The following is a 24,391-nucleotide window of genomic DNA, read 5'->3' on the forward strand; positions in this document are numbered from 1 at the left end:
ATGATTATTAATGGGGGTAGAGAGATAATGGTGGTAATGGGACTTGGTGGCCACGCTGTACAGCAAATGTTTAAGTTTTTCTTTCACAGTTCGCGTGTTTGATTTCGGCGCGAACTTACTACTTCGTGTAGGCCGTTTTTTTTTTTTTTTTTTTTTTTTTTTTTTTTTTTTTTTTTTTTTTCAGCTCACTGACAGATTTTACGAAGCACAAACGTATTTCTACACTGCTTAACATTGAGCGTTAAGTACAGTGAATATTAATTTACTTTTATTTCCATTGTTACGCCATACTCTAATGTAAAAGAAACTGGTAATTACTATGAATATTAAGGTCACTTTACAAATTACTGTCGCCCTGAGTCGTATTATCTGTTTACTGACGCGCCGTGAACAAAGGATATGTGCCTCCCATGTTGTTCATTCACAGTGTGCTAGGGGTGTACATTTTCCCAATCACCTGGCGAACTACGAATTTGTTAACTCTCAACATTTTTTGTATAGTACTTACCATACGACATGGCAGCTAAAACTTTAGCAGAGTCTTTCTTTCGGTGCATTATTTCTGTATAAAACGTTTCTGAGCATGTTTCCACTTGTTGGATTGGACCATTCCCTTATAAATTGGGCTCTTCACAATATGTACGAAAACGTATCAGATGAAATACGACGATAAAAAAGATTGTTCAAATGGCTCTGAGCACTATGGGACTTAACATCTGAGGTCATCAGTCCCCTAGAACCTAGAACTACTTAAAACTAACTAACCTAAGAACATCACACACATCCATGTCTGAGGTAGGATTCGAACCTGCGACCGTAGCAGTCGCGCGGTTCCGGACTGACGCGTCTAGAGCCGCTCGGACACCGCGATCGGCGAATACGACTATAACCTTTGCCCTAATATAAATAACTGGCCTCCGTCATAGTCATTTACTATATCTGAGGCAACTTCAATAGTAAAAGATAAGATGGCAAAATATCTTTTAGATTAACTAAGATCACAGCACAGCACTACACGAAGGCCTGCTACTACTACTACTAATGCTTCTACCATTCCAAGATAGCCACCACAACAAGCTACACACAACAATAATAGATCCTTACACAATAACACAAACAATTGACTGTTCATATTAGACGAGTAACAAAGTGAATTGTCAGTAGAATTATGTCACGCACACATTGAATCATCGATAGAAACCACAACTGGTCACACGACAACCACAGACTTCTGTGCACAATGTAGTCAATGGCAAATAAATTCAATGCACCATCTGTATAGCGCACTGTATCAGCCACAAAAGTGACAAGCATGCAACCGTTAGCTCAAGAGCTTTCAGACAGTGCTCGCCTTGACAAGCAGAAGAGCCTTTCGCTGCCTCGATTAGGACTGTTGTCTGTCCAGCCGAGAAAAGACAGCAACCACACCACCAGTTGTCTTCACTCAGCGACCAAGCCCCAGACAGCCGCCGGCCGCGGTGGTCTCGCGGTTAAGGCGCTCAGTCCGGAACCGCGCGACTGCTACGGTCGCAGGTTCGAATCCTGCCTCGGGCATGGATGTGTGTGATGTCCTTAGGTTAGTTAGGTTTAAGTAGTTCTAAGTTCTAGGGGACTGATGGCCACAGAAGTTAAGTCCCATAGTGCTCAGAGCCACCCAGACAGCCCGTAGTGGCGTCTGGTTGACAGAACGGCAGCACATCGCATTCTCAAAGTCTTCTCTCGCAACTCTTATCCGAACTCACCTGTTAAACTTTGTGGAGAGACTGACAACTCCAACATCTTCAGGCCCAACCCATCATTATGGATGCCTCAGCTACTGCACCAATCCGACCCCTGGCAAAGTGCGCAGTCTTGTCCATCACTTCCACCACAGCGATGGTCCTGGCCTCCAGGAGACGATGCTGGTTACACCTGTTACAACTGACTGGAAACTTCGTCCCCCATGCTTGCTATTAGGTCTGCCATGGCGGCACCCGTGACAGTCAAGTGACTGCACCGACCACCCTCTGGCATCTCCAGCACTCTGCTATACTCAAAATGACTCTTTATAGACTGGAGAAGTAACCGTGTCATTTGACACGGCAGAAATACGCTAATCATGCAGATGGCGCAAATGAAATTAGCCCAGAGAACAGAGTTCGAGGGTGAAAAGAAACACAGCTGAGGAAAAGAAATATATTACTAGCCAGACTGCAGCACATGTTGAAAGTGACCACCATTCATCTCTTGGCACATTTGGGCCATGGTCCGCAAGTTGCTGAAGGCAGATCGAAACTGGACTGCTGGAATTGCTGCAATCTAATCCGAAATGTTCTACCGCATTTCTGGAAGGCTGAAGGTTGTTGCGATTCGCCTTAGAGCTGGGGGCTCCTCACTCAAAGTAAATGCACACTGACAGGTCAGGTGACCTGGGTAGCCAGCTAGGGCTCTGCAAGCTACTCTGTCACACGTGAAGATTGTGTAAATGTGCTCCAAGGCTAGGTCGACTGTGTGGGAAGTTGCTCCATTCTGTTGGAAGTAACTATAGATTTTTTCCTCCTCCGTTAATGCTGCCACAAATGGTTTCAAAATGTTGGCAACATAACACGCCAAAGTCAGAGTCTGATGAATGAAGATAGGACCAATAACGCAGTGAGCAGACATTGCACACCAAACTCCAACGCTCTGATCATGCACAGTGTTTCGTGGAAGTTACACAGATACTCCACTACCCAGACGCTTTTATTCTGTGAGTCGACACAATCACTCAGGCGAAACCAGGCTTCCTCAGACATAAAGAACAGTTCATGTCCAAGTCATTCATTGTTATCACAGTGAACACCGACTCACAAAATTGGAGGTGGTGAGAAGCATCTGCTGGTTTTAATGGATGTACAGTAACGTTCGATACCGATACATGTGCAGGTCCAGATAGAGAATTCGTCTACATGATCGATGTGGTATGCCGATCGCTTGCCACAGGCGTTGGGTTGATTTTCTAAAACTCTGAGCGGTGAACTGCAGCCACATTTTCTGGTGCGCGGGCATGTTACGAAATTTTTTTTTACTTATTCAAAACAGATCCTATCCGACGCCATTTGCGGATTAAGCATCACATGGCACTCTTTGCTGACACTTTGGCACCATTAAACTTCTCAGCAAACACCTGACCACGTAGTGTGTCCCAGAAAGACTTCTCACAAAACTCTAAGAAACCGTTTGAGGAATCTGGGCGATAATACAACCATATACAACACACACGAGCGCATTTAAGCAGTCATCTTTTTCTTTCTGCGTAGACGAACGGGCAGGTAGAAGTCCTCAGCATTTGATGCAATGGGAAGTACCGTCTGACATGAATATCAGACCGCTTTACGGAATGCAGAATTGCAAATCGTCTGGTCTGCCCCTGTTGTTCGCACTCAGAACCGAGCATAGTCTAGGAAATAATGCATACAGTCAGGCTGTACATATTTTTAGGACTGGACTGATGAATTACTGCAGTCTGGATGTACATATTTTGAAGATGTGGACATCAGACGGAAACTGAATTTATAGCATTTGGTATTTAAATTTTTTATCATCATTTCTGGTTACTTCTCATAAAACAGTTACCTCATCATCAACGCCGATCAGTTCGACCTGAGAAAGGCTCTCGTTGAGGGAGTAGTTTCCGGTCAAGTTGAAACCCGAATGGTAGCACTCGCTAGCCACTGCACTCCCGTCTGACGGGCGTTTCTTCACCATCGCGACAATCGCGATGTTTATGTTGCTCCTGATCATGTAGTTGACTCCACAGCCCACGAAAGTGATGTACCACAGCACGGTGGTGCACGACAGGCATCCTGCAACAAAGCAATAGGAATGTGTTAATGCAGCTGAGAATGAAATTAGTTGTAACTACAGTAGATTTATCTCGAGATTGCCGGCGTTAATATGTTTCTTTCGGTTTCCTTTTTTCCATCCACTCACTCAGGATTTCAGTTCAGTAATGGATAAAGTATGTTGTTGGGCAAGATAGTGGCACTTCAGTTCAGTAAGTAGAGTAAACACATCCGCGTATCATTCTAGTATAAAAAATGATGTATTTTATCGTACATATTATCATCCTGTATATAGTGGATTTCTAAAATCTCACTATGCAGGATCGCAACTTTTAAGAAGTAGTCTTTCTGAAAATGAAATACTTTTCAATATTTCACTTTAGTTCGGAAATAAAGGCAGCTAGTGAACAAGTTTATTTCCTTCTTAAGCAGAAAAGGAGGAATGAAAATGTATTTCTCGTTTATCTCCTGTAACATAGCATTAAAACTACACTACAAATAATTTTTACTGAGTTATTTCCGTATGTGCAATGAATGACAATATATTAATCCGCATGTAACTTCGCATTCGTCCTTCATCTTATCTAATCCACATGTACATGGATACTTTGCAAATCACATTAAAGTGCCTGGCAGGGAGTTCAACGAGCCATCTACACAATTCTCTATTATTCCAATCTCGTACAGCGCAAGGAAAGAACGAACACCTATATCTTTCCGTACGAGCACTTATTTCCCTTATTTTATCGTAGTGATCGTTCCTCCCTATGTAGGTCGGTGTCAATAAAATATTTTCACATTGGGAGGAGAAAGTTGGTGATCGGAATTTCGTGAGAAGATTCTTTTAATGACGTCCAGCCCAAATCCTGTATCATTTCTGGGACACTCTCTTCCATATTTCGCGTAATACAAAACGTGCTGGCCTTCTTTGAACTTTTTCGATGTACTCGGTCAGTCCTATCTGGTAAGGATAGCACACCGCGCAGCAGTATTCTAAAAGAGGACGGACAAGCTTAGTGTAGGCAGTCTCCTTAGTAGATTGTTACATTTTCTAAGTGTCCTGCCAGAAATGGAGTCTTTGGTTAGCCTTTCTCCACAACATTTTCAGCGTGTTCCTTCCAGTTTAAGTTGTTCGTAATTGTAATACCTACACTCGTGCTCATAAATTAAGGATGATGCTGATACATGGTCAAACAACGCTCTGGTGGGCGGTTTGCGGGCTTAAATCACCTCGGGGTATGACCATGCGGTGCATTTGACCTGCGGTCATCGCTCAGTGGCGCTGGCAGCATTCCAAATAAGCAGAGATGTGTTGGTGCATGTCAGAGTACGGTGCAGCTAGTAAGTGTTCTGACGTTTTCAGGCGTTCTAATGGTGACTGTGTGTTGAAAATGGTTCAAAGAACACATATTGATGACGTTATGAGGGGTAGAATACTAGGGCGACTGGAGGCTGGTCAAACACAGCAGGTCGTAGCACAGACTCTCCGTGTGATTGGGCGCTAATGACCATAGACGTTTTGCGCCCTAAAACCACAAACAAACAAAAAAAAACAAAAAAAATCTCCGTGTGCCACAAAGTGTGATCTCAAGATTATAGCAAAGATTCCAGCAGACAGGAAACGTGTCCAGGCGCTACAGTACGGGACGTCCACAGTGTTCAACACCACAAGAAGACCGATATCTCACCATCAGTGCCCGCAGACGGCCACGGAGTACTGAAAGCAGCCTTTCTCGGGACCATACAGCAGCCACTGGAACAGTTGTCTCCAGACACAGAGTCTAAAGACGACTAAACAGATATGATTTATTCGCCCGGAGACCTGCAAGGTGCATTCCACTGACCAATGGTCACAGGAGAAACTGTGAAGCCTGGTGTCAAGAACGCAGTACATGGTCATTAGAACAGTGGTCGCAGGTTATGTACACGGACGAGTCCAGGTATAGTCTGAACAGTGATTATCGCCGGGTTTTCATCTGGCGTGAATCAGGAACCAGATACCAACCCCTTAATGTCCTTAAAAGGGACCTGTATGGAGGTCGTGGTATGATGGTGTGGGGTGGGATTATGATTGGTGCACGTACACCCCTGCATGTCTTTGACAGAGGAAGTGCAACAGGTCAGGTGTATTGGGACGTCATTTCGCACCAGTATGTCCGCCGTTTCAGGGGTGCAGTGGGTCCCACCTTCCACCTAATGGATGATAACGCACGGCCCCACTGAGCTGCCGTCGTGGAGGAGTATTTTGAAACAGAAGATATCAGCTAATGTAGTGGCCTGCCTGTTCTCCAGAGCTAAACCCCATCGAGCACGTCTGGGATGCTCTCAATCGACGTATCGCTGCACGTCTTCAAACCCCTACGACACTTCTGGAGCTCCGATAGGCACTGCTGCAAGAATGGGAGGCTACACTCAGCAGCTGCTCGGCCACCTGATCCAGAGTATGCCAACCCGTTGCGCGGCCTGTGTACGAGTACATGGTGATCATATCCCATATTGATGTCGGGGTACATGCGTAGGAAACAGTGGCGTTTTGTTGCGTATGTGTTTGGGAACGGTTTTCTCAACTTATCACCAATACCGTGGACTTACAGATCTCTGCCGTGTGTGTTCCCTATGTGCCTATGCTATTATTGCCAGTTTTGTGTAGTTCCTCGTTGAGTGACACCACATTCTGCATTTATCCTTAATTTATGAGCATGAGTGTAGGTATTTAGTTGAATTTACGGCTTTTAGATTAGACTGATTTATCGTGTAACCGAAGTTTAACGAATTCCTTTTAACACTTTCGGTCGTCAATTGTTTATTTGTGCTTATTACTGCATAAGCCTGTTGTTTAGGAAACACTAGTATTCCGAAGTATAACTGAATTTCCAGGTGAGCGCAGATAAAGTTAAAACTAAATCGCTATCGGGCGACTGCATTCACACAATAATGATCGAAAGAAATTAAAATAAGATGTAGCCAAATTTGGAATAAATAAATGATTCCGTTATAATTTTTTGTTTCAGATTAGTTAAGAACGGTCGACACCTCACTGTGTGAGCAAAAATTACCGTATGACTACTAATTGTAAGAGCAAACTATCACTTAATAGGAAATGCCGTGTGGCTAGTGCCTCCCGTCGCGTACACCGTTCGTCTGGTGCAAGTCTTTCGAGTTGACGCCACTTCGGCGACTTGGGTGTCGATGGGGATGAAATGATGATGATAAGGACAACACAACACCCTGCCCCTGAGCGGGGAAAATCTCCGACCCAGCCGGGAATCGAACCCGGGCCTTTAGATATTACATTCCGTCGCACTGACCACTCAGCTACCAAGGGCGGACATTGAACTGTAATCAGGCGAGAACAGAACCAGAAGTACTAACTCAAGCTCGGATGTAAAATTTTTAATACCGTGAATTAAAGTTAATCACAAAACCACAAGAACAGTTAGCATTAAGCACATGCACGTAAAAGATGTTTGCAAATCAATTCGCTTAATGAATAACTTTGCATTACTCGCTGCAGTGCTAACGGCTACTGATGTAAGGAATGCAGATGTTCATGAGTACTATTTTTCTATCACAGCAAGTTATTTCTGGAAAGTTTATGATGTCTTATTAAGCACAGAATAAATAATCTTACGCTTCACTGTTACGTACTCTGCAAATATGAGCACAGTTTGCAGTGCACAGGAAAAAAAAACTGCATTACTCTAAATTAATATATTTTTTGCAACAACATTTAAATTAGGCTTTTACTATTTTGCTGATCGTCGTTATTCTTTAACTAGTTGTTCTATTAAACAGAAAAGTTCTGTACTCCGATCTGAGGGGTTGTAATATGTCACACCGACTGACAGGTATGATTTGGGAGAGAGGGGTGACTCATGCCGCAACGTGCAGAGAAACACCGGCAAATGGGTTACTGACTATTGCTTTGAAGGTATGTAGTGGACCATCCGCTAATCCCCAGGAGGGGACGCGCGGTGTGTGTCCATGGGTCGGCGCCAGAGCGCCAGAGCCGATGTGCTTAAGAGGCACAACTAGTTGAAGAATAACGACGAACAGCAAAATAGTAAAAGCCTAATTTAAATGATTGTTGCAAAAAACATATTAATTCAGAGTAACGCAGTTTTTTTCTTCTGTGCACTGCAAACTGTGCTCATATTTGCAGAGTACGTAACAGTGAAGGGTAAGCGGAACGATTTGAAGTGGAATGATCATATAAAATTAATTGCTTGTAAGGCGGGTACCAGGTTAAGATTCATTGGGAGAGTCCTTAGAAAATGTAGTCCATCAACAAAGGAGGTGGCTTACAAAACACTCGTTCGACCTATACTTGAGTATTGCTCATCAGTGTGGGATCCGTACCAGGTCGGGTTGACAGAAGAGATAGAGGAGATCCAAAGAAGAGCGGTGCGTTTCGACCCAGGGTTATTTGGTAAGCGTGATAGCGTTACGGAGATGTTTAGCAAACTCAAGTGGCAGCCTCTGCAAGTGAGGCGCTCTGCATCGCTTTGTAGCTGGCTGTCCACGTTTCGAGAGGGTGCGTTTCTGGATGAGGTATCGAATATATTGCTTCCCCCTACTTATACCTCCCGAGGAGATCACGAATGTGAAATTAGAGGGATTCGAGCGAGCACGGAGGCTTTCCGGCAGTCGTTCTTCCCGCGAACCTTACGCGTCTGGAACAGGAAAGGGAGGTAATGACAGTGGCACGTAAAGTGCCCTACGCCACACACCGCTGGGTGGCTTGCGGAGTATAAATGTAGATGTAGATGTGCTGCGTCGGCGTCCGGCCGCCCAGCCTTTTAGACGTAGCGCCGTGGCTGAGTGTCTGCGGCGCTTTGTCTGAGCCGGTAGCCCAGTAACAGCTGGTTGCCCCTCAAGAGCAGCTCGTGGACCCCATGTAGAGCACAGAAGGGAAACATCCGATAGCCTTAAGCAGCTCCGACCGACTACCCAGGGCAGCTCGGTCAGTAGCCGCAGACAGCTCTGCACCCTGGGGGCCACGAGATCGCACCCCGGTCCCGCTCCTGCGGATGGTAGCTTGCAGTCCGCCGGACGATGTCACCCTGTGAGCGGAGGCTAGCAGCTCTCTCGCTCCTGGCACCAGTGCAGCTCCAAGTTGCGACGCGACCCGCCACAGCTGTGGCGCGCTCGCGGTGCGGAGGTTGGAGGTTGCTTCAGCGGACCGGTTGGCCGTCGATATCCATCACTAGAAGATCGTCGTGGCTGGCCTGCAGCTTAACCAATCGTCGTTCTCTCTGGTTACACACGCAGACAGAATGGCGAGACGACTGCCCCCTTTGAGCCCCTAGGCTCTCGTAGTTATACGTCTTTTCCCTATGCCTCTGACGTAGTTACCCGGAGGGGACAATTGGAGTGCTCTTTAATAATTACGTCAGCTTTCCTCAGCCCTCTTCGGCCTCTACACACGGGTTACGAGGCGCTGTTGTAACAGCAACGTATTGGGCCCCCACAGCATGTCAGTGCCTTGTAATTCCCTGATCACTTCACACCTGTACGCCGTGTCCACCAGGCCGTACCTTCTCGCCTGGGCGTGGTATCGTAAATCTGTCTTTCAGAATCGTTTACTAAAGGTCAAAATTGCCCACGTCTTCCATCCGATGTGATAACATCCCTTAACTGCTATCTTTCAGTCATAGCTGCGCGAAATTTACAAGAAGTCCCAGTATCCAAGCCAGTACTCATTCGTTGCGCAGTACTACCGTTTGGATAGTTATCAGTTTTGCAAATTGCACCTCCTTATCGTAATTACCGGAATTAAATAAGCCCACCACCTTCAGTATTTTACTGTTCTTTCGTTGGCGGTATTTTTGGAGTCAGTAATGGTGACTGGGTAGGACCCTGTTACGATAAAGTTAATTTACACTGCAGTAAACAGTCTGTTCTTTATCTAATAATAACTACTACGCCTGCTAGAATTGCACAATCAAAAGATGAAACTGGTCCGATGTTCATTTGATGAGTTGCTGCTGGTGCGATGTGAGCCATTATTCGTTGACAATGAACGACAGCCGGTTTTTCTATATCGTCGCTGCATGTAACAAGTTTGCGCCCACAGTACTCTTCATTAATATTAAATCTTATTGATGATATTGTGCTGTGCCCCTTTACAACCACATAATACGCCTGGCCATACACGAAAAATTCTTGTTGTTTGTTCCTTAGAATCACGTGCACCGCGTCTCCACTTGGCCACTTGTCCGCCAGCAACTCTCTCCGCCTCCTACTTGTGCCCGACTCCTCGCTTACGGGCCGAGTGACAGTACTCCTTACTTCAAACGTGTTCTTTGACGCCGGCCGTTGTAGCCGTGCGGTTCTAAGCGCTACAGTCCGGAACCGCGTGACTGCTACGGTCACAGGTTCGAATCCTACCTCGGGCATGGATGTGTGTGATGTCCTTAGGTTGGTTAGGTTTAAGTAGTTCTAAGTCCTGGTACTGATGACCTCAGATGTTAAGTCCCATAGTGCTTAGAGCCATTTGAACCATTTTTTTGTTCTTTGACTCTTTATAATTGTAAACGTCCCTGACTAGGCCAGCGATTTTACTACATCATAATTAAAATTTTATTAATTGATTAGTTCGTTTGAATTAATTCTTTCACATCTAATACTATGACAACATAAAATGTAAAAGGTACATATAACAAAAATTACGTCACAATTACTACACGGTTATAGAACTAATTAGGCGAAAAATGTATTATTCGCTGCACTATTGTGCTATATGATATCTGTGAAATGTTTCCCTTAGCCAGCTATAAGAAAACCGCTTGATTTCAACGATGGACCAGCGAGGGGCGTCGAGAGCAGTGGTGAGGTGTGGATACAGGGGCGCCGCGATAATCTTCCCATCGTGTGACACGTCTACAGTGGTGTTCGGCAGTGTTATGGCGAAAGTTGAAGGCAATGTGACACCATTAAACTATCTTACATGTCACATGAAATTCTGAGCATTAACCTTTTCCCGAAAGTCTCGGGACCTTGCTCTTTGAAGCTTCTCCTAGTCCGATGTTGACGTTGGAGGGCACCACTATTTTAAGGGAACCCATTCATTTATTCAGTGTCGGAATTCTAGTCACTGCACTGCACAAAATTCACACCCCATGTATTTCCCAACGTTCCACATTACTGTCTACTTAGTAAAACAATACTTGACACTTATTAATTGTAATGAGAATCATACCTCATGGTCGCGTTTATGTACAGGTTACATTGGCTGCCGACAGGGGCCCAGCACCACAAAAATGTAAAATGAAATAGCCTTTGTTTTAATCCTGCGATGCGCACTCCCCTACAATTTTGAAAGATGTAGATACGTAATTACCTTGTAGGGGGTTATTCGGATGAAGTTCCTCACGGTCCCAGTGCAGGCCCAATAACTTAAAAAAATTGCTCAGACGAGACGTCAAAGATAATGGTTAACATGATGGCGGTAGTTTAAAGGCAATAGATTTCTCTAGAAACCGATTTTTTTCACTCCTCATTCCCTCCAGGACAAAATCAACTTTATTTCTCTTCAGCAGAAGCTTATTCTGGAGCTCTTGTAACTCGTGTAAACAATTTTCTAATTCGTTTACTCGTCAACGAGATATTGCGGGAAATGTACAAGATCCACAGCATCCGAGAAGATAAAAATAGTGACTCGTGACGTCACAGACATATCAATCAACCAGTTTCAGCGTTTTAGCTGGAAATACAAAAGTCAAAAGGCCAAACGCGATTTCTAAGTACTCGATATGATCAAAAGTATCCGGACCCCTCAAAAACATACGTTTTTCATATTAGGTGCATTGTTCTGCCACCTACAGCCAGCTACTCCATATCAGCGACCTCGTTAGTCTTTAGACGTCGTGAGGGAGCAGAATGGGGTGCTCCGCTGAACTCACGGACTTCGAACGTGGTCAGGTGATTGGGTGTCTGCAGGCGAGATTTCCACGCTGCTGAACATGCCTAGGTGCACTGTTTCCGAGGCGAAAATTAAGTGCAAACGCGAAGGGACACGTACAGCACAAAAGCATATAGGCTGACTTCGTCTGTGGACTTACAGAGACAGCCGTCAGTTGAAGAGGGTCGTACTGTGTAATAGGCAGACATCTATCCAGACCATCACAGAGGAATTCCAAACTGCATCAGGATCCACTGCAAGTACTGAGACAGTTATGCGAGAGGAGAGAAAACTTGGATTTCATAGTCGAGCGGCCACTCATGAGCCACACATCACGCCGGTAAATGCCAAACAACGCCTCGCTTGATGTAAGGAGCGTAAACATTGGACGATTGGAAAAACGTTGTGTGGAGTTACGAAGCACGGTACATAATGTGGCGATCCGATGGCAGGGTGTGGATATGGCGAATGCAAGATGAACGTCATCTGCCACCGTTTGTAGAGTCAACAGTAAAATTCGGAGGCGGTGGTGTTATTGTGCGGTCCTGTTTTTCATGGACGGGTTTGCACCCATTGTTGTATTGGGTGGCACTATCATAGCACAGGCTTACGTTGATGTTTTAAGCACATTCTTGCTTCCCACTGCTGAACAGCAATTAGGGGACGGCGATTGCATATTTCAGTACGATCGAGCACCTATTCATAATGCACGACCTGTGGTGGAGTGACTGCACGACAAAAACATCCATGTAATGGACTGGTCTGCACAGAGCCCTGACCTGAATCCTATAGAACACCTTTGGGGTGTTGTAGAACGCCGACTTCGTGCCAGGCCTCACTGATCGCCATCGATACCTCTCCTCAGTGCAGCACTCCGTGAAGAATGGGTTGCCATTCCCCAAGCAACCTTCCAGCATCTGATTGAACGTATGCCTGCGAGAATGGAAGAAGTCATCAAGGCTAAGGGTGTGCCAATGCTATATTGAATTCCAACATTACCAATGGAGGGCCCCTCGAACGTGTAAGTAATTTTCAGCCAGGTGTCCGGATACTTTTGATCACATAATATAGATGTAACTACATTTCATAATAAATATTATTTGTTGTTGTATGAATTACAGTAATACTAACAGAAAAAACTGAAACAAAGTCAACAGTATTAGTAGAGCATTATGGGAACTATACACGATGTCCTAGGCGAACAACAACAACTTAACAGCAAATTAAACTTTCTACTGTAATTAGACCATTGTTACACTTTTGAATGTAATGTATTATTATAGACAACCCATAACATGAAGTAAACACCATTATGAGGAGCAACGATTTAAAATGAAATTTCTTTTCATTACTTTATCTTATCAGTTCATTGAATCACAAATCATTAAGTAATATTTATAAAATTAAATACAGATACGCCGCAATGAACCAGTATGGATCTTTTACCTATAGTGCTATTATAAGAAATGGATTGTAGTATCTTTGAAGTTGTGAGAGTGTTTTTTTCTTTTTCCCTCCCTCACCACGCACATATCTTTGGCAGTTATTTAGTGCAAACAGTATAAAGTTTGGTTTATGAGTGGGACGTAGTCTGTTGAGCAAGTTCATTGTCATAAATTATGTTACATGGTTTTTCTGATTACTATTCACGCAGTTAATTTTGAAAGTGTAAGTAAATAACTTGACGGTTGTCGTGAAATTTAAGATAGTGTTTGTTTATTCAGTGTCACAGCGCACGCCGAGCGATGAGTGAATTGGGACAGTGATATGATGGCGGGTTAGATTGCTTCGGTTATAGCTGGCCACATTACAGTTGATGCTGATTGGCCAGGATCAAACTTTTTGGTTTTGTAAACCATTTAACCGTGGGAAATACGGGCCATTAACTCGAATTGGGTCTTAAGAACAGTGATGTCACTGGATGACGTGACGAGTGTGGCTAATAACGTTTTCAGCCATTGGCCCGCAGTGTGCCGAGTGCGCATGCCCAGAGAAGGAGCACTGTGATGGCGGTCGCAGCCTAGCCGTCTACGGTTCCCCAATTCAGGCAGGAGACAGTTCGTGGTTTCTCCTTTCTGGAAATCGTTCAAACCTCGTCGTATCGCAAAAGTGTCACCTTAACGTACGGAGAGGAGTAGCTGCTTGTGGCTTACAGCTCTATCTCTGTGCTCCTATCTAAAGCCTCTGACCCAGTTATTATCACGCACTTTAAGACTGACGCAGTCCTTGGGCTGGTACAAAAAGTATGATGCAGCCTGCAGTGCGGGAAAGTTAGGCAAACACAGTAAATGTCACATTCGGGTACGTAGTAAGCTTTCAAGGTGACAGCGATATGTCAAATTAATCAGCTCAAAAGCACCCATCTACCCCCATAATTACGTTTCAGATATGGTAACGATACTAGGAATAGTAAATAAGTACTCTCACCAGGGTTGTATCTACTAACATGTGGAAGACTTCATTATCTTGTCTATCCCAGAAAATCATGCAACAGTGTAAGAGGTTCGAGCAGATGTAATTTCGATGTATTGCTCATGCGCTGCCTGCGATATGCAAGGTCTCTGACCAGAGAGCAGTGTTGACTACAGTAGGAACTGTGTAGCTGTAGCAGTAAGTTGTTGCTAGTCTGGAGTCTGCTCTGGTCTGGTATGGTATGGTGTATCGTGTTGGCTGGCCCGGTCGCGGTGCAGCGATGCCGGACCCTGAGTATTATTGTATAAGGTAAAAAGCAGTCTCGCGCATATGTAGTAATGTTATCTCAAGTCCCATGTAAATGTTTTAAAAATCTCGTAATAATAATCTTGCTCATAAAAAGTCACTTTTAACAACCATTCATTTCAATTTAAAGAATTTACTAATTTCTCCCATCCATGATCATCTCGATTGTTGCACAAGAAAAAAAAAGGCAGTTGCTTCCTTTCATAAATGAGAGATATATCGGCCAGCATTGCACAGAACTGTGCCGGAAAAATTTATTGTAAGAGCAGATACATCTGGCGACTTCATTGAGGTAAGAATTTTTTCCTTTTCTATTCAGAATGATCTTTCAGGGTCATGACGCAGCACTGCTGTCGACCAAAATTTACCAGGTTAAATTCACAGTGAATTATTGAAAAGTCATAAATGAACGACAATTTAATTGAGAGGTTAGTTACATTGTTTTATTACCAGGTCACTGAATTTATTTTTTTATTGGGATGTTACACTCAATGTGAACGACATAACTATAATTTTTACTGTTGAGAGGTTTAGGAATTTTTCTGTTTTGAGGTTACGCTAAATGTGAATGAATTTTGAGCTTAGATTAAATCAGAAAGAATTTTTGTGGGGAGAATAAATGTGAATGAATTTTGTGTGGAGGTTAATGTGAGAAGAATTTTGTAGGGAGGTTATAAATGTAAATAAATTTTGTTTTGAGGTTACACTAAATTAGAATCATATTCATATTATTTACTTTATTTTGTGGGGAGGTTACACTTGGCGACAACCGGCCAGGATCGTATTTCTTTGTGAATCTCTGAGAAGTAGTCATATATCTGCTCTTATTTACTTAAATTGCATCTGGCGCCACGCATTTACTAATTTGTCACTCTTTCTTTCACAGATCATCGGCAATTTATTGCTCTTTGTTGTAATTGTGTTTGTTCCATTTTTGCTTTGTCTTTGTTTCATTTTGTGCTTAATTTTGATTTGTGAAAAATGTCGCGAAAAACTGTTAACAGTACATCATGATGTGCAACGAGTGAAATAGCCGACCCGAATAATTTGATCGATAATACTTGCGACACTCAGTGTAATAGCGATAAGCCTCTAATTACTGATAATCAGTGCATACCGACCACTAGTAATGATTTTGATCCTAATGATGAACAAACAAATTCAATTATGTCCACAGTAAATGTAACAATTGATGACGCGGCTCGTTCCGATACAATGAACGCTGCCCGGTTTGACTCGCCTGATTTGCAAAATTTGCATAGTGAACAGATAAATTTTTCTCACAAAGATGAGCAATGCAGTCAAAATACATCAGATTTATTTGATTCCGAGGTAGTGACCCACAGTGCACATCCAATTGGCAAACCTTTTCGAGAATCACAGAATGACCAAATGGTTACACAAAACGTGACAATTGCAGGTACGCCATCAAACAGCACAGAGAATAGAGTAGATAATATTGGCATGGATCACGTTATGGCATTATTGCTACAACTTAATGAAAATTTCAAACAACAAATTAATGAATCGAACAAACAAATTAATGAAAAACGAGACAACAATTCCAAACAGTGGAAGAAAGAACAAGACGACAATATCAAACAACTTAATGAAAAACAAGACAACCTTAATGAACAGAACAAACAACTTAGTGAACAGATTACAGCCGTTGCCGTGCAATGTCATGATGCTCAAGAACAATTACGTGAGGAAATTAAGGCTTGTACTAGGAGCAGTAGTGAAGAAATTAGATCTGTGGCTCAAGAATGAAGTAATACACATGCAGCCACAGCTAAATTACTTAGAGATGAAATTAGTGCAGTCGCTAAACAATGCTCTGAAAACGCAACACAGTTACGCGACGAGTTTAAATTAATGTCAGCAGAACTTTCATGCACGCTGGATGCAAAAGTAAACGCGAAATTTGACCAACAGAACAGCCAAATTGACGAACGTTTTAATCACCACCTACACAACAGTGAAACGCGTTACGGTAAATTTATACAGGAACAGAATAAAGTAAAGCAACAAGTCATGGAAACAATTGCTGCACAGAGACAGGAAGATAAGCGTAAATTATTTACGAAAGCAAAAACATACGTAGACAACAATATTGCTACAGTATCGGACGAAATCTAACAGTTGAACACCGAATTGCATGATGAAATCTGCGATCTTAAAACAAAAACAGACACACACACACTAGAGTTTCAGACAATGACCAACAGACTTGAAAATTTGGAACTAATACAGGATCCGGATGCCATCAAAGCAGACGTTAAAAAATTGAACAAAAACACACGTAAATTACAAAAACAAATTAATGCTTGTGATACTAAAAACGATGATCACGTAAAAGTACTGACTGAAAAATATGATGAATTGGCCAGTCGTATTGATGTTATCGAAAGTAATAATGACACCAAATCAGACGATACTTCACCAGTTTCGTTTAATCAAACTCCCGAATTCCAAAATTTACAGCAGACGACCAGTGAGATAGGTTCGTCTAATAATACATTACGTAGAAAATTGTCAACTTTGCAGCAAGAAATGACAGAGATGAAAAATGTTTCAGCCTCTAACACGGCACAGCATACGCCACATCCCAAACATTTCTCACACTCACACAGCCTGTATAATTTAGGTAATTTACAGAGAGTAAGTGACTTAGATTCCGAACAGTCACAGACAAACAGATTAGCATACAATCCTGAACCTGTTCAGACATTCAGAGACGAAAATTTTGATTACAAGCACTTTCTATCCGTGAGAAAATTTAAAGTATTTAAAAATGACAGAACACAGATTCACCCCTTGGATTGGATACAACAATTTAGCTTTGCTTTTCCACCAACTTGGCCTGTAACACACAAACTTGAATTTATTTGCAGTTTTTTGGAAGGCGAACCGTCAACTCGTATGAGACCGATCGCGAGACAATGCTATTCGGTAGAAGAATTTCAGAATGCTTTTCTGTCAGCGTATTGGTCGAAGACGACGCAGCGCGGAATCAAGGATCAATTAATTAGTTTACCGAATTATGAGAACTCAAATTTTTCAACTGTCACGCAATTTTTTGAACACATGGTCCTACAAAACAAATACTTAAATGAGCCATGCAGTGAATCTGCACTTATCCAGTTATGTATTTCTAAATTGCCACGATCGTTAAGAGTATCACTTTTAACAGGACAGCAGAAAGAAAATATTTCGGCATTCAGAGATCTGTTACAGCTTTTCGAAGTTCAGCAATCAGACTATTCTTTCATAAACAAAAATTGTTCACATCATAACCAAGGCCAACAAACACATAGTAATTACGATCAGCCACGTTATTTCAATAGCAAAGGTAATAGACGCTCCAGGAACGACAACTACCTGAACTTTAATAACTGACAAAATTTTAATTATCAGTATCGTCAAAATTATCAGCAACAGGAACCACATTTTGGTAACAATAGAGGTTTTTCCCAACAATACCAACCGGTTAGCATACCTAACCAACAATGTAATGTGCAAGGTCAACCAAGCTTTAATGTTTCGCCGCCTACACGTATAGCGTCGGCTCCGCCAAATAGTAACGCACTGCAACAAGGAAATCAGTACGTACAGAAAACACACCATTTTAACTCATATCGCAATGCACCGTATAGAAATGACTATCATGACAGACGTAAAAGTAATGAGCACAATTTTCAGCGTACGTTTAATAACAGTCGGTCTTATGAGCAACAGAATCATCCACAACAACAGATTATCATGAATGAACCAGACAGTCGGCATCATCCCGAACATAATACGTCAGGAAGAAATAACAGAACAGTACAAATAGTCGAAATGCCACAGCATCCTCCCGCAAATAATAGCACGTCAGATAGAATTTGACTAGATACAGTACAGGTTGCATCTTCCAGCAACGCAAGCAATACTTTTGACACACAGAATCTTGTTCACGAAAATGTTATTACTTTTGACGACATCCGAGACACTCTTTTGAAGGAAAAACCAGTTATTCAAAAAACCATTTCACACTCTGTCATTGAAGTAAAGATTGGATCATCCAAATTTTCAGCAGTAATCGATTCTGGATCACCTATGTCAGTTATAAATGAGGTAACTTTCAACGAATGTAACAAAGAGAATACCTATCCTACGTTACCATTCGGCAAAACTAAAGTAAAAGGAGCAATATTTGGTAAAGGAATAGATGTAAAATTACAGGCACACTTACCATTTTGTACTGCAGGTCATACGTTTCACTCAAATTTTTGGATTGTTCCTTTATTGAGAACAGACGTTATTTTAGGTACGAATTTTCTGATACAACACGACGCAATTATTGACTTTCAAAATTCCTATTTAATGTTAAAGGATGAAAATGTACAACTGGCATTAGAATTTCAGCACTTTTTATCTGCAGAAAAACAAACAATTAATCGTACAGAGGTCATCTCTGCATCACGTAACATAGACTGTCATTCCACATTGTTCACAGATACGTACGTACACAACTATAATACTCCAGACGAAGCCGACTATGACGTTATACAGATGATTTCTGATAAAGTTAAACAGAGCAATGCAAATATAGACGACGAACGTTCTCAACTACACAAAATTCTTTTACAGCAAGCTCCAGTTTTTGACAACTTCCCTGGTACTAAGCCCGGATTTATGTATGAATTTCAAGTTAAACGGCACGACACGTTTAAAGCCAAACATTATCCCATTCCGTATATTCACAGAGAACAAGTTAAGAAAGAATTGCAAGCTATGCTTGACCAAGGAATTATTGAACCGGCAGTTAGTCCGTACATAAACCCACTCCATATTGTTAAGAAAAAGGATGGTTCACTTCGCCTCGTACTTGATTCGCGTCACATCAATGACATTATTATTAATGAAACAGACACTAGAAGAACTTCTACAGAAATTTCATGGTACTGCTATTTATTCCACGTTAGATTTGAAATCGGGATTTTGGCAAATTCAACTCCTTCCGAACTGCAGAAAGTACACAGCTTTTCTCTGTTTTGGTGACTGTTACCAGTTTTGCAAATTACCGTTCGGTTTAACTATTTCTTCAGCAGCATTTATTCGCGGTTTGAATACTATACTTTCGACAGAATTAAAAGACGGAATCACAACGTATGCAGACGACATTCTTATTGCAGAAGCTAACTGGTCTGAACACAATTTGATTCTTGAATAACTGTTACGCACTTTTCGTGCACAAGGACTCACAGTTAATCTCAGTAAATCGCACTTTGGTAAAACTTCTATAAAATTTCTTGGACATATGATTTCAGCAGAAGGCATTGCGCCTCACCCGGAAAAACTTCAAGCTCTACGTGACATTACTGTTCCTACGACGAAGAAACAACTACGCAGCTTTTTGGGTTTAATTAACTTTTTTCGTAAATTTATTCATTACTCTGCTTTAGACACCCCTACATTATGTCAATTGACGGGTAAAAACACTATTTGGTCCTGGGATAGCCAAGCACATTCTGAATTTGTCAATCTGAAACAAGCTTTGTTGAATGCAACACATTTATCACATCCAGATCTTACTAGAAATTTTTCCATTGCCACCGACAGTTCTAACACTGCTTTAGGCGTACACATTTTTCAGGAAATTGAAGAAGACGGTACTACAGTAATTAAAAACATCGCCTTTGCGAGTCGCATTCTGTCACTTGCTAATTATTCTGTTACAGAACTTGAAATATTATGTGTTGTATGGGCATTTACGAGATTTCGGCATTTTTTTTATGGAAGACATACGACCGTTTACACATATCATAGAGCTATCCAGTTTTTACTTTCAGCAAAATTTACACATGACAGGTTAAGCAGATGGAAACTTTACTTACAGGAATTTAATTTTACAATTGTTCACATTCCCGGTACACAAAATATTGTAGCAGACGCGTTATCCCGTTCTCTCAGCAACAATCAGCAAGACATCGCAACCAACTTCTGCCAAGCAAATTTTAGCGTCATGTATATTCAACAAGTTGATTCGAAAATTTTATTTCGTCGTCATTACGAGATATAGCACAAGAGCAGAATAAAGACAACGTATGGAAAGAAATTAAACACCTTTGGCAAGATAGGAATAATGTTATCATCAGAAACCATTACACTGTACGCAATAACATTCTGTTTCGCCGCTCTCACCCTGACAGCAACAATTGGTTATTATGCCTTCCTGACGAGCTTGTTAACAAATTAATTTGGTATACTCATTTAAGTTACGCACATTATGGAGCCAGAAAATGTTTTCTAATACTGAGACAGAACTGTTATTTTGCCAACATGGAGAAACGTATTCGACGAGTTTTAGCGTCACGTAAAATCTGCCAGAAAGCTAAGTCAGACACGACTTTACATATTCCTCCGTTACATCCCATTGTACCTGTTAAATTGAGACACATGGGCGCTGTAGACATTTCTGGTTCGAATCCCAGATCTAATAGAGGTTTTTGTTACATTTTTGTCGCTGTTGAACTCACTTCGAAATTTGTTATCTTCACTCCGTTACGCAAAGCTACTGCTAAATCTGTTTCGAATGCATTTGTAAAACATTTTCTATTTCATGTAGGGCATGTATTGAAAGTAATTTCCGACAATGGACCACAATTTCGATCTGCTATATGGACATGTATGTTACGAACAAGAAACATTTCTCCGATCTATATATCCAAGTATCACGCTTCTTCGAACCCTTGTGAACGACTAATGAAAGAAATTGGTAAACTGTGTAGAATATACTGCCATAAAAGACATATTGATTGGGACACACACATACTGTCATTCCAGGATGTAATTAACTCCGTACCAAATGAATCTACTATGTTATCTCCGACTGTTATACTGAAAAATGTTGAACCACCTAACAAAATTAAAGAATTAGTATCCTTTCCTACATCTAGTCGACTACGACACCATGAAATAATTGACATTGCGCTGAACAACATCAAACGTGCCGCAGAGCGTCGGAGAAGACAGCAAAAACAGGTTTGTACACACCGTCACTTTCACATTGGACAGAAGATTTTAGTACGCACACATTGTTTATCCAACAGAGGAATGAGTAGATGCAGTAAATTTGAGGTTCTATATGCAGGTCCATACAGAATTCGCAGCATTCCTCACCCCAATGCAGTACACGTCGAAACTCTGAGAACCAGAAAAAGTAAAGGCATTCACCATGTCTCCAGTATTAAACCCTTTATTGAATGAACATACTTTATGATTTATCACACTGTGATGCCATTTTCTGATTTTTATATGACCACTTATGCAATTCTATCTATGTGACTACTTACTGATGATTATCGTTTTTCTTCTTGGCAAGTGCCCGGCAAAGTAAGATTAGCAGGTCGCTTTCCTTGTCGTTATATATCAGACCGTGCACATTTTCCATTTTTCGTGTATGTAGGATTGTTTTCCTGTATTTTTTTTTTGTATGCACTACGAAATCTTTAATATATAACAAACACCAGTAGACTTTGACATTTTGCCTTATGACATCTCAACATCTTGACTATTTTAAATTTTTTTTTTGCTACTACATTATGATACTCTGCGTACATTTTTTGCACTTGAAAACTGTCTATGTTTTTGACGTAATACATTTTCTGTCATGCTGCACTGTATGCTTAATTATATCACTAGAAACAAGTTTTTATTTAATGTGTATATGATTTAAATGCAAGATATTAATCCTTATTCATCATTTTCAGAAAGCAATAACGTGTAAAAGAAATAACTTAAACAAATCACAGTGGATTACTATGAAATGGGAATTTCACCTTCGGAATGAACGAAATAAAATGCAATACCTCGTCATGAAGAGTAAATGGATCAGAATTAACAAGCATTAACAAGAATATGCTATACACATCGTATGATAGCAGTCTTAACTAATTTTTCTTTCAGAACACGAGGCGATTGAAGCAGGCTGTCAGACAGAATTACACATCTTAGTTTTAGTGATGAAATATGCTAGAAATAAGAAACTCTATACTATGAATAGTTGTATGAGGTAAATGGTAATATGAATAATGAATAATGAAGTGTCCTTTTGCAGATGATAATGAATGATGATGAATAGTTATAGGAAGAATATGCTAATATGAATAATGAAGTTTTTCTTTGCAGGTGGTGATAGTAATGAAGTTATGGTAATATGAATAATGAAGTTTTTCTTTGCAGATGAGAATAATGATGAAGTTTATATATTTACTGTTAGTTAAGAAATGCTATGTAGTTATTTAAGTATCTGTTGCAGTTAGTTTTGACAGTATGTCTTATATCACATGGTATAATGACTGAATGTTTTGGAAAGGACAGCTAGAGTACATATGTAGAGTATATATGCAAACTGGATGAGAGATATATCGGCCAGCATTGCACAGAGCTGTGTCGGAAAAATTTATTGTAAGAGCAGATATATCCGGCGACTTCATTGAGGTAAGAATCTTTTCCTTTTTTACTCAGAATGATCTTTCAGGGCCATGACGCAGCACTGCAGTCGTCCAAATTTTACCAGGTTAAATTCACAGTGAATTATTGAAAAGTCACAAATGAGCGACAATTTAATTGAGAGGTTAGTTACATTGTTTTATTACCAGGTTACTGAATTTATTTTTTTATTGGGACGTTACACTCAATGTGAACGACATAATTATAATTTTTACTGTTGAGAGGCTTAGGAATTTTTCTGTTTTGAGGTTACGCTAAATGTGAATGAATTTTGAGCTTAGAATAAATCAGAAAGAATTTTTGTGGGGAGATTAAATGTGAATGAATTTTGTGTGAAGGTTAATGTGAGAAGAATTTTGTAGGGAGCTTATAAATGCAAATAAATTTTGTTTTGAGGTTACACTAAATCAGAATCATTATCCATAATATTTATTTATATCTTGTGGGGAGGTTACAACAGGAACAAATCGAACATTATAGAGCAGATATTTCGGAGTAGGTTTCCTCCACCATTACCTTACTGACAAAAACTGCATATATATGTTCCAAGAACACATCTTCTGAAGGTAAAATTTTCTGCGTTATTAGGCCATCTCATATTTCATTTATAACTTCAGGCTTACATAACACATTTTTGTGTACAAGGTATAGATCGTGCACATCAGTTACACACTAAATCGCTAGTGTATGGCAGTCTGGTGTATAACACGCCGGCCTATCGATAATATTCTCTTACGTAACTGCAGTTGCTATGAGAAGCATTTGCTGTTCACTGGATGAAGCATCACTCACTGTCTCATATGGGCACCGTCAGTTACTCACAAAAATTCGCATAAGCCAACTGTTAATTAAGTGGCGCAAAAGCAGTTGGACATGTCGGAGCTGCCGCCGTCTTACCTTTCCCTCTTGGTAGCGCCATGCTGGCGGGCTATGGAGTGAGCAACGGACGCAGGGCGGCCGCTTTAAGAGGTAGAGGGCCCAATATATCATTTCGTGTTTGCTCTGTCGCTTCTTATCGAGCATCTTGCTTTGTGTGGGGCTGCTCTGCGAAGTGACAGAGACAATCCACAGGCCGTATGCACGCTACTCTCTTTCCGGCTTCGTGTGGAATTCAAAGGCGGCCCAAGCAGGCTTTTGTTGCGTGAGTGCTACGCAAATCCTAGTCTTGTGACGTAGCACAAGAGCCACGTGTGTCAACACGACTCTAATTTGTAAGCAACCCAGACAAACCAGGTAGGGCACAACAGACCAACTATTGTGCTCTCTCCTTCAGAAAACTGCCGAATCCTTTTCATTCATTGATTCACTGATCGACCTATTCAGTCACATTTCATGTTCATCAAGTATCTTAAGGGGAGTAGAACGTCAAACGGGCCGACTTGGAGCAGGAGAGTCACCACAGGACATTTTAATTTCTATTGTCTATACTTTTACAAATAAATTCATAAAACTTTGTCAGCATAACTAGGAA

General features: G+C 41.4%; 1 protein-coding gene across 1 annotated transcript in view; it reads right to left on the bottom strand.

Annotated features, from left to right (window-relative positions):
* LOC126456489 (sialin-like) overlaps positions 1 to 23,839 on the bottom strand; it is an 82,246-nt gene extending 58,407 nt beyond the window's left edge. Inside the window, exons 1-2 of the mRNA XM_050092240.1 lie at positions 23,818 to 23,839; positions 3,595 to 3,824 (exon numbers count right to left, since the gene is read on the bottom strand). Coding sequence (XP_049948197.1) covers positions 3,595 to 3,824; positions 23,818 to 23,839 — 252 coding nt within the window. The remainder of the gene's footprint in view (positions 1 to 3,594; positions 3,825 to 23,817) is intronic.
* Between the last annotated feature and the right edge of the window lie 552 nt (positions 23,840 to 24,391).

This window comes from Schistocerca serialis, chromosome 2 (genome assembly GCF_023864345.2).
Source record: "Schistocerca serialis cubense isolate TAMUIC-IGC-003099 chromosome 2, iqSchSeri2.2, whole genome shotgun sequence".
In the NCBI taxonomy this organism is placed as follows: Eukaryota; Metazoa; Arthropoda; class Insecta; order Orthoptera; family Acrididae; genus Schistocerca; species Schistocerca serialis.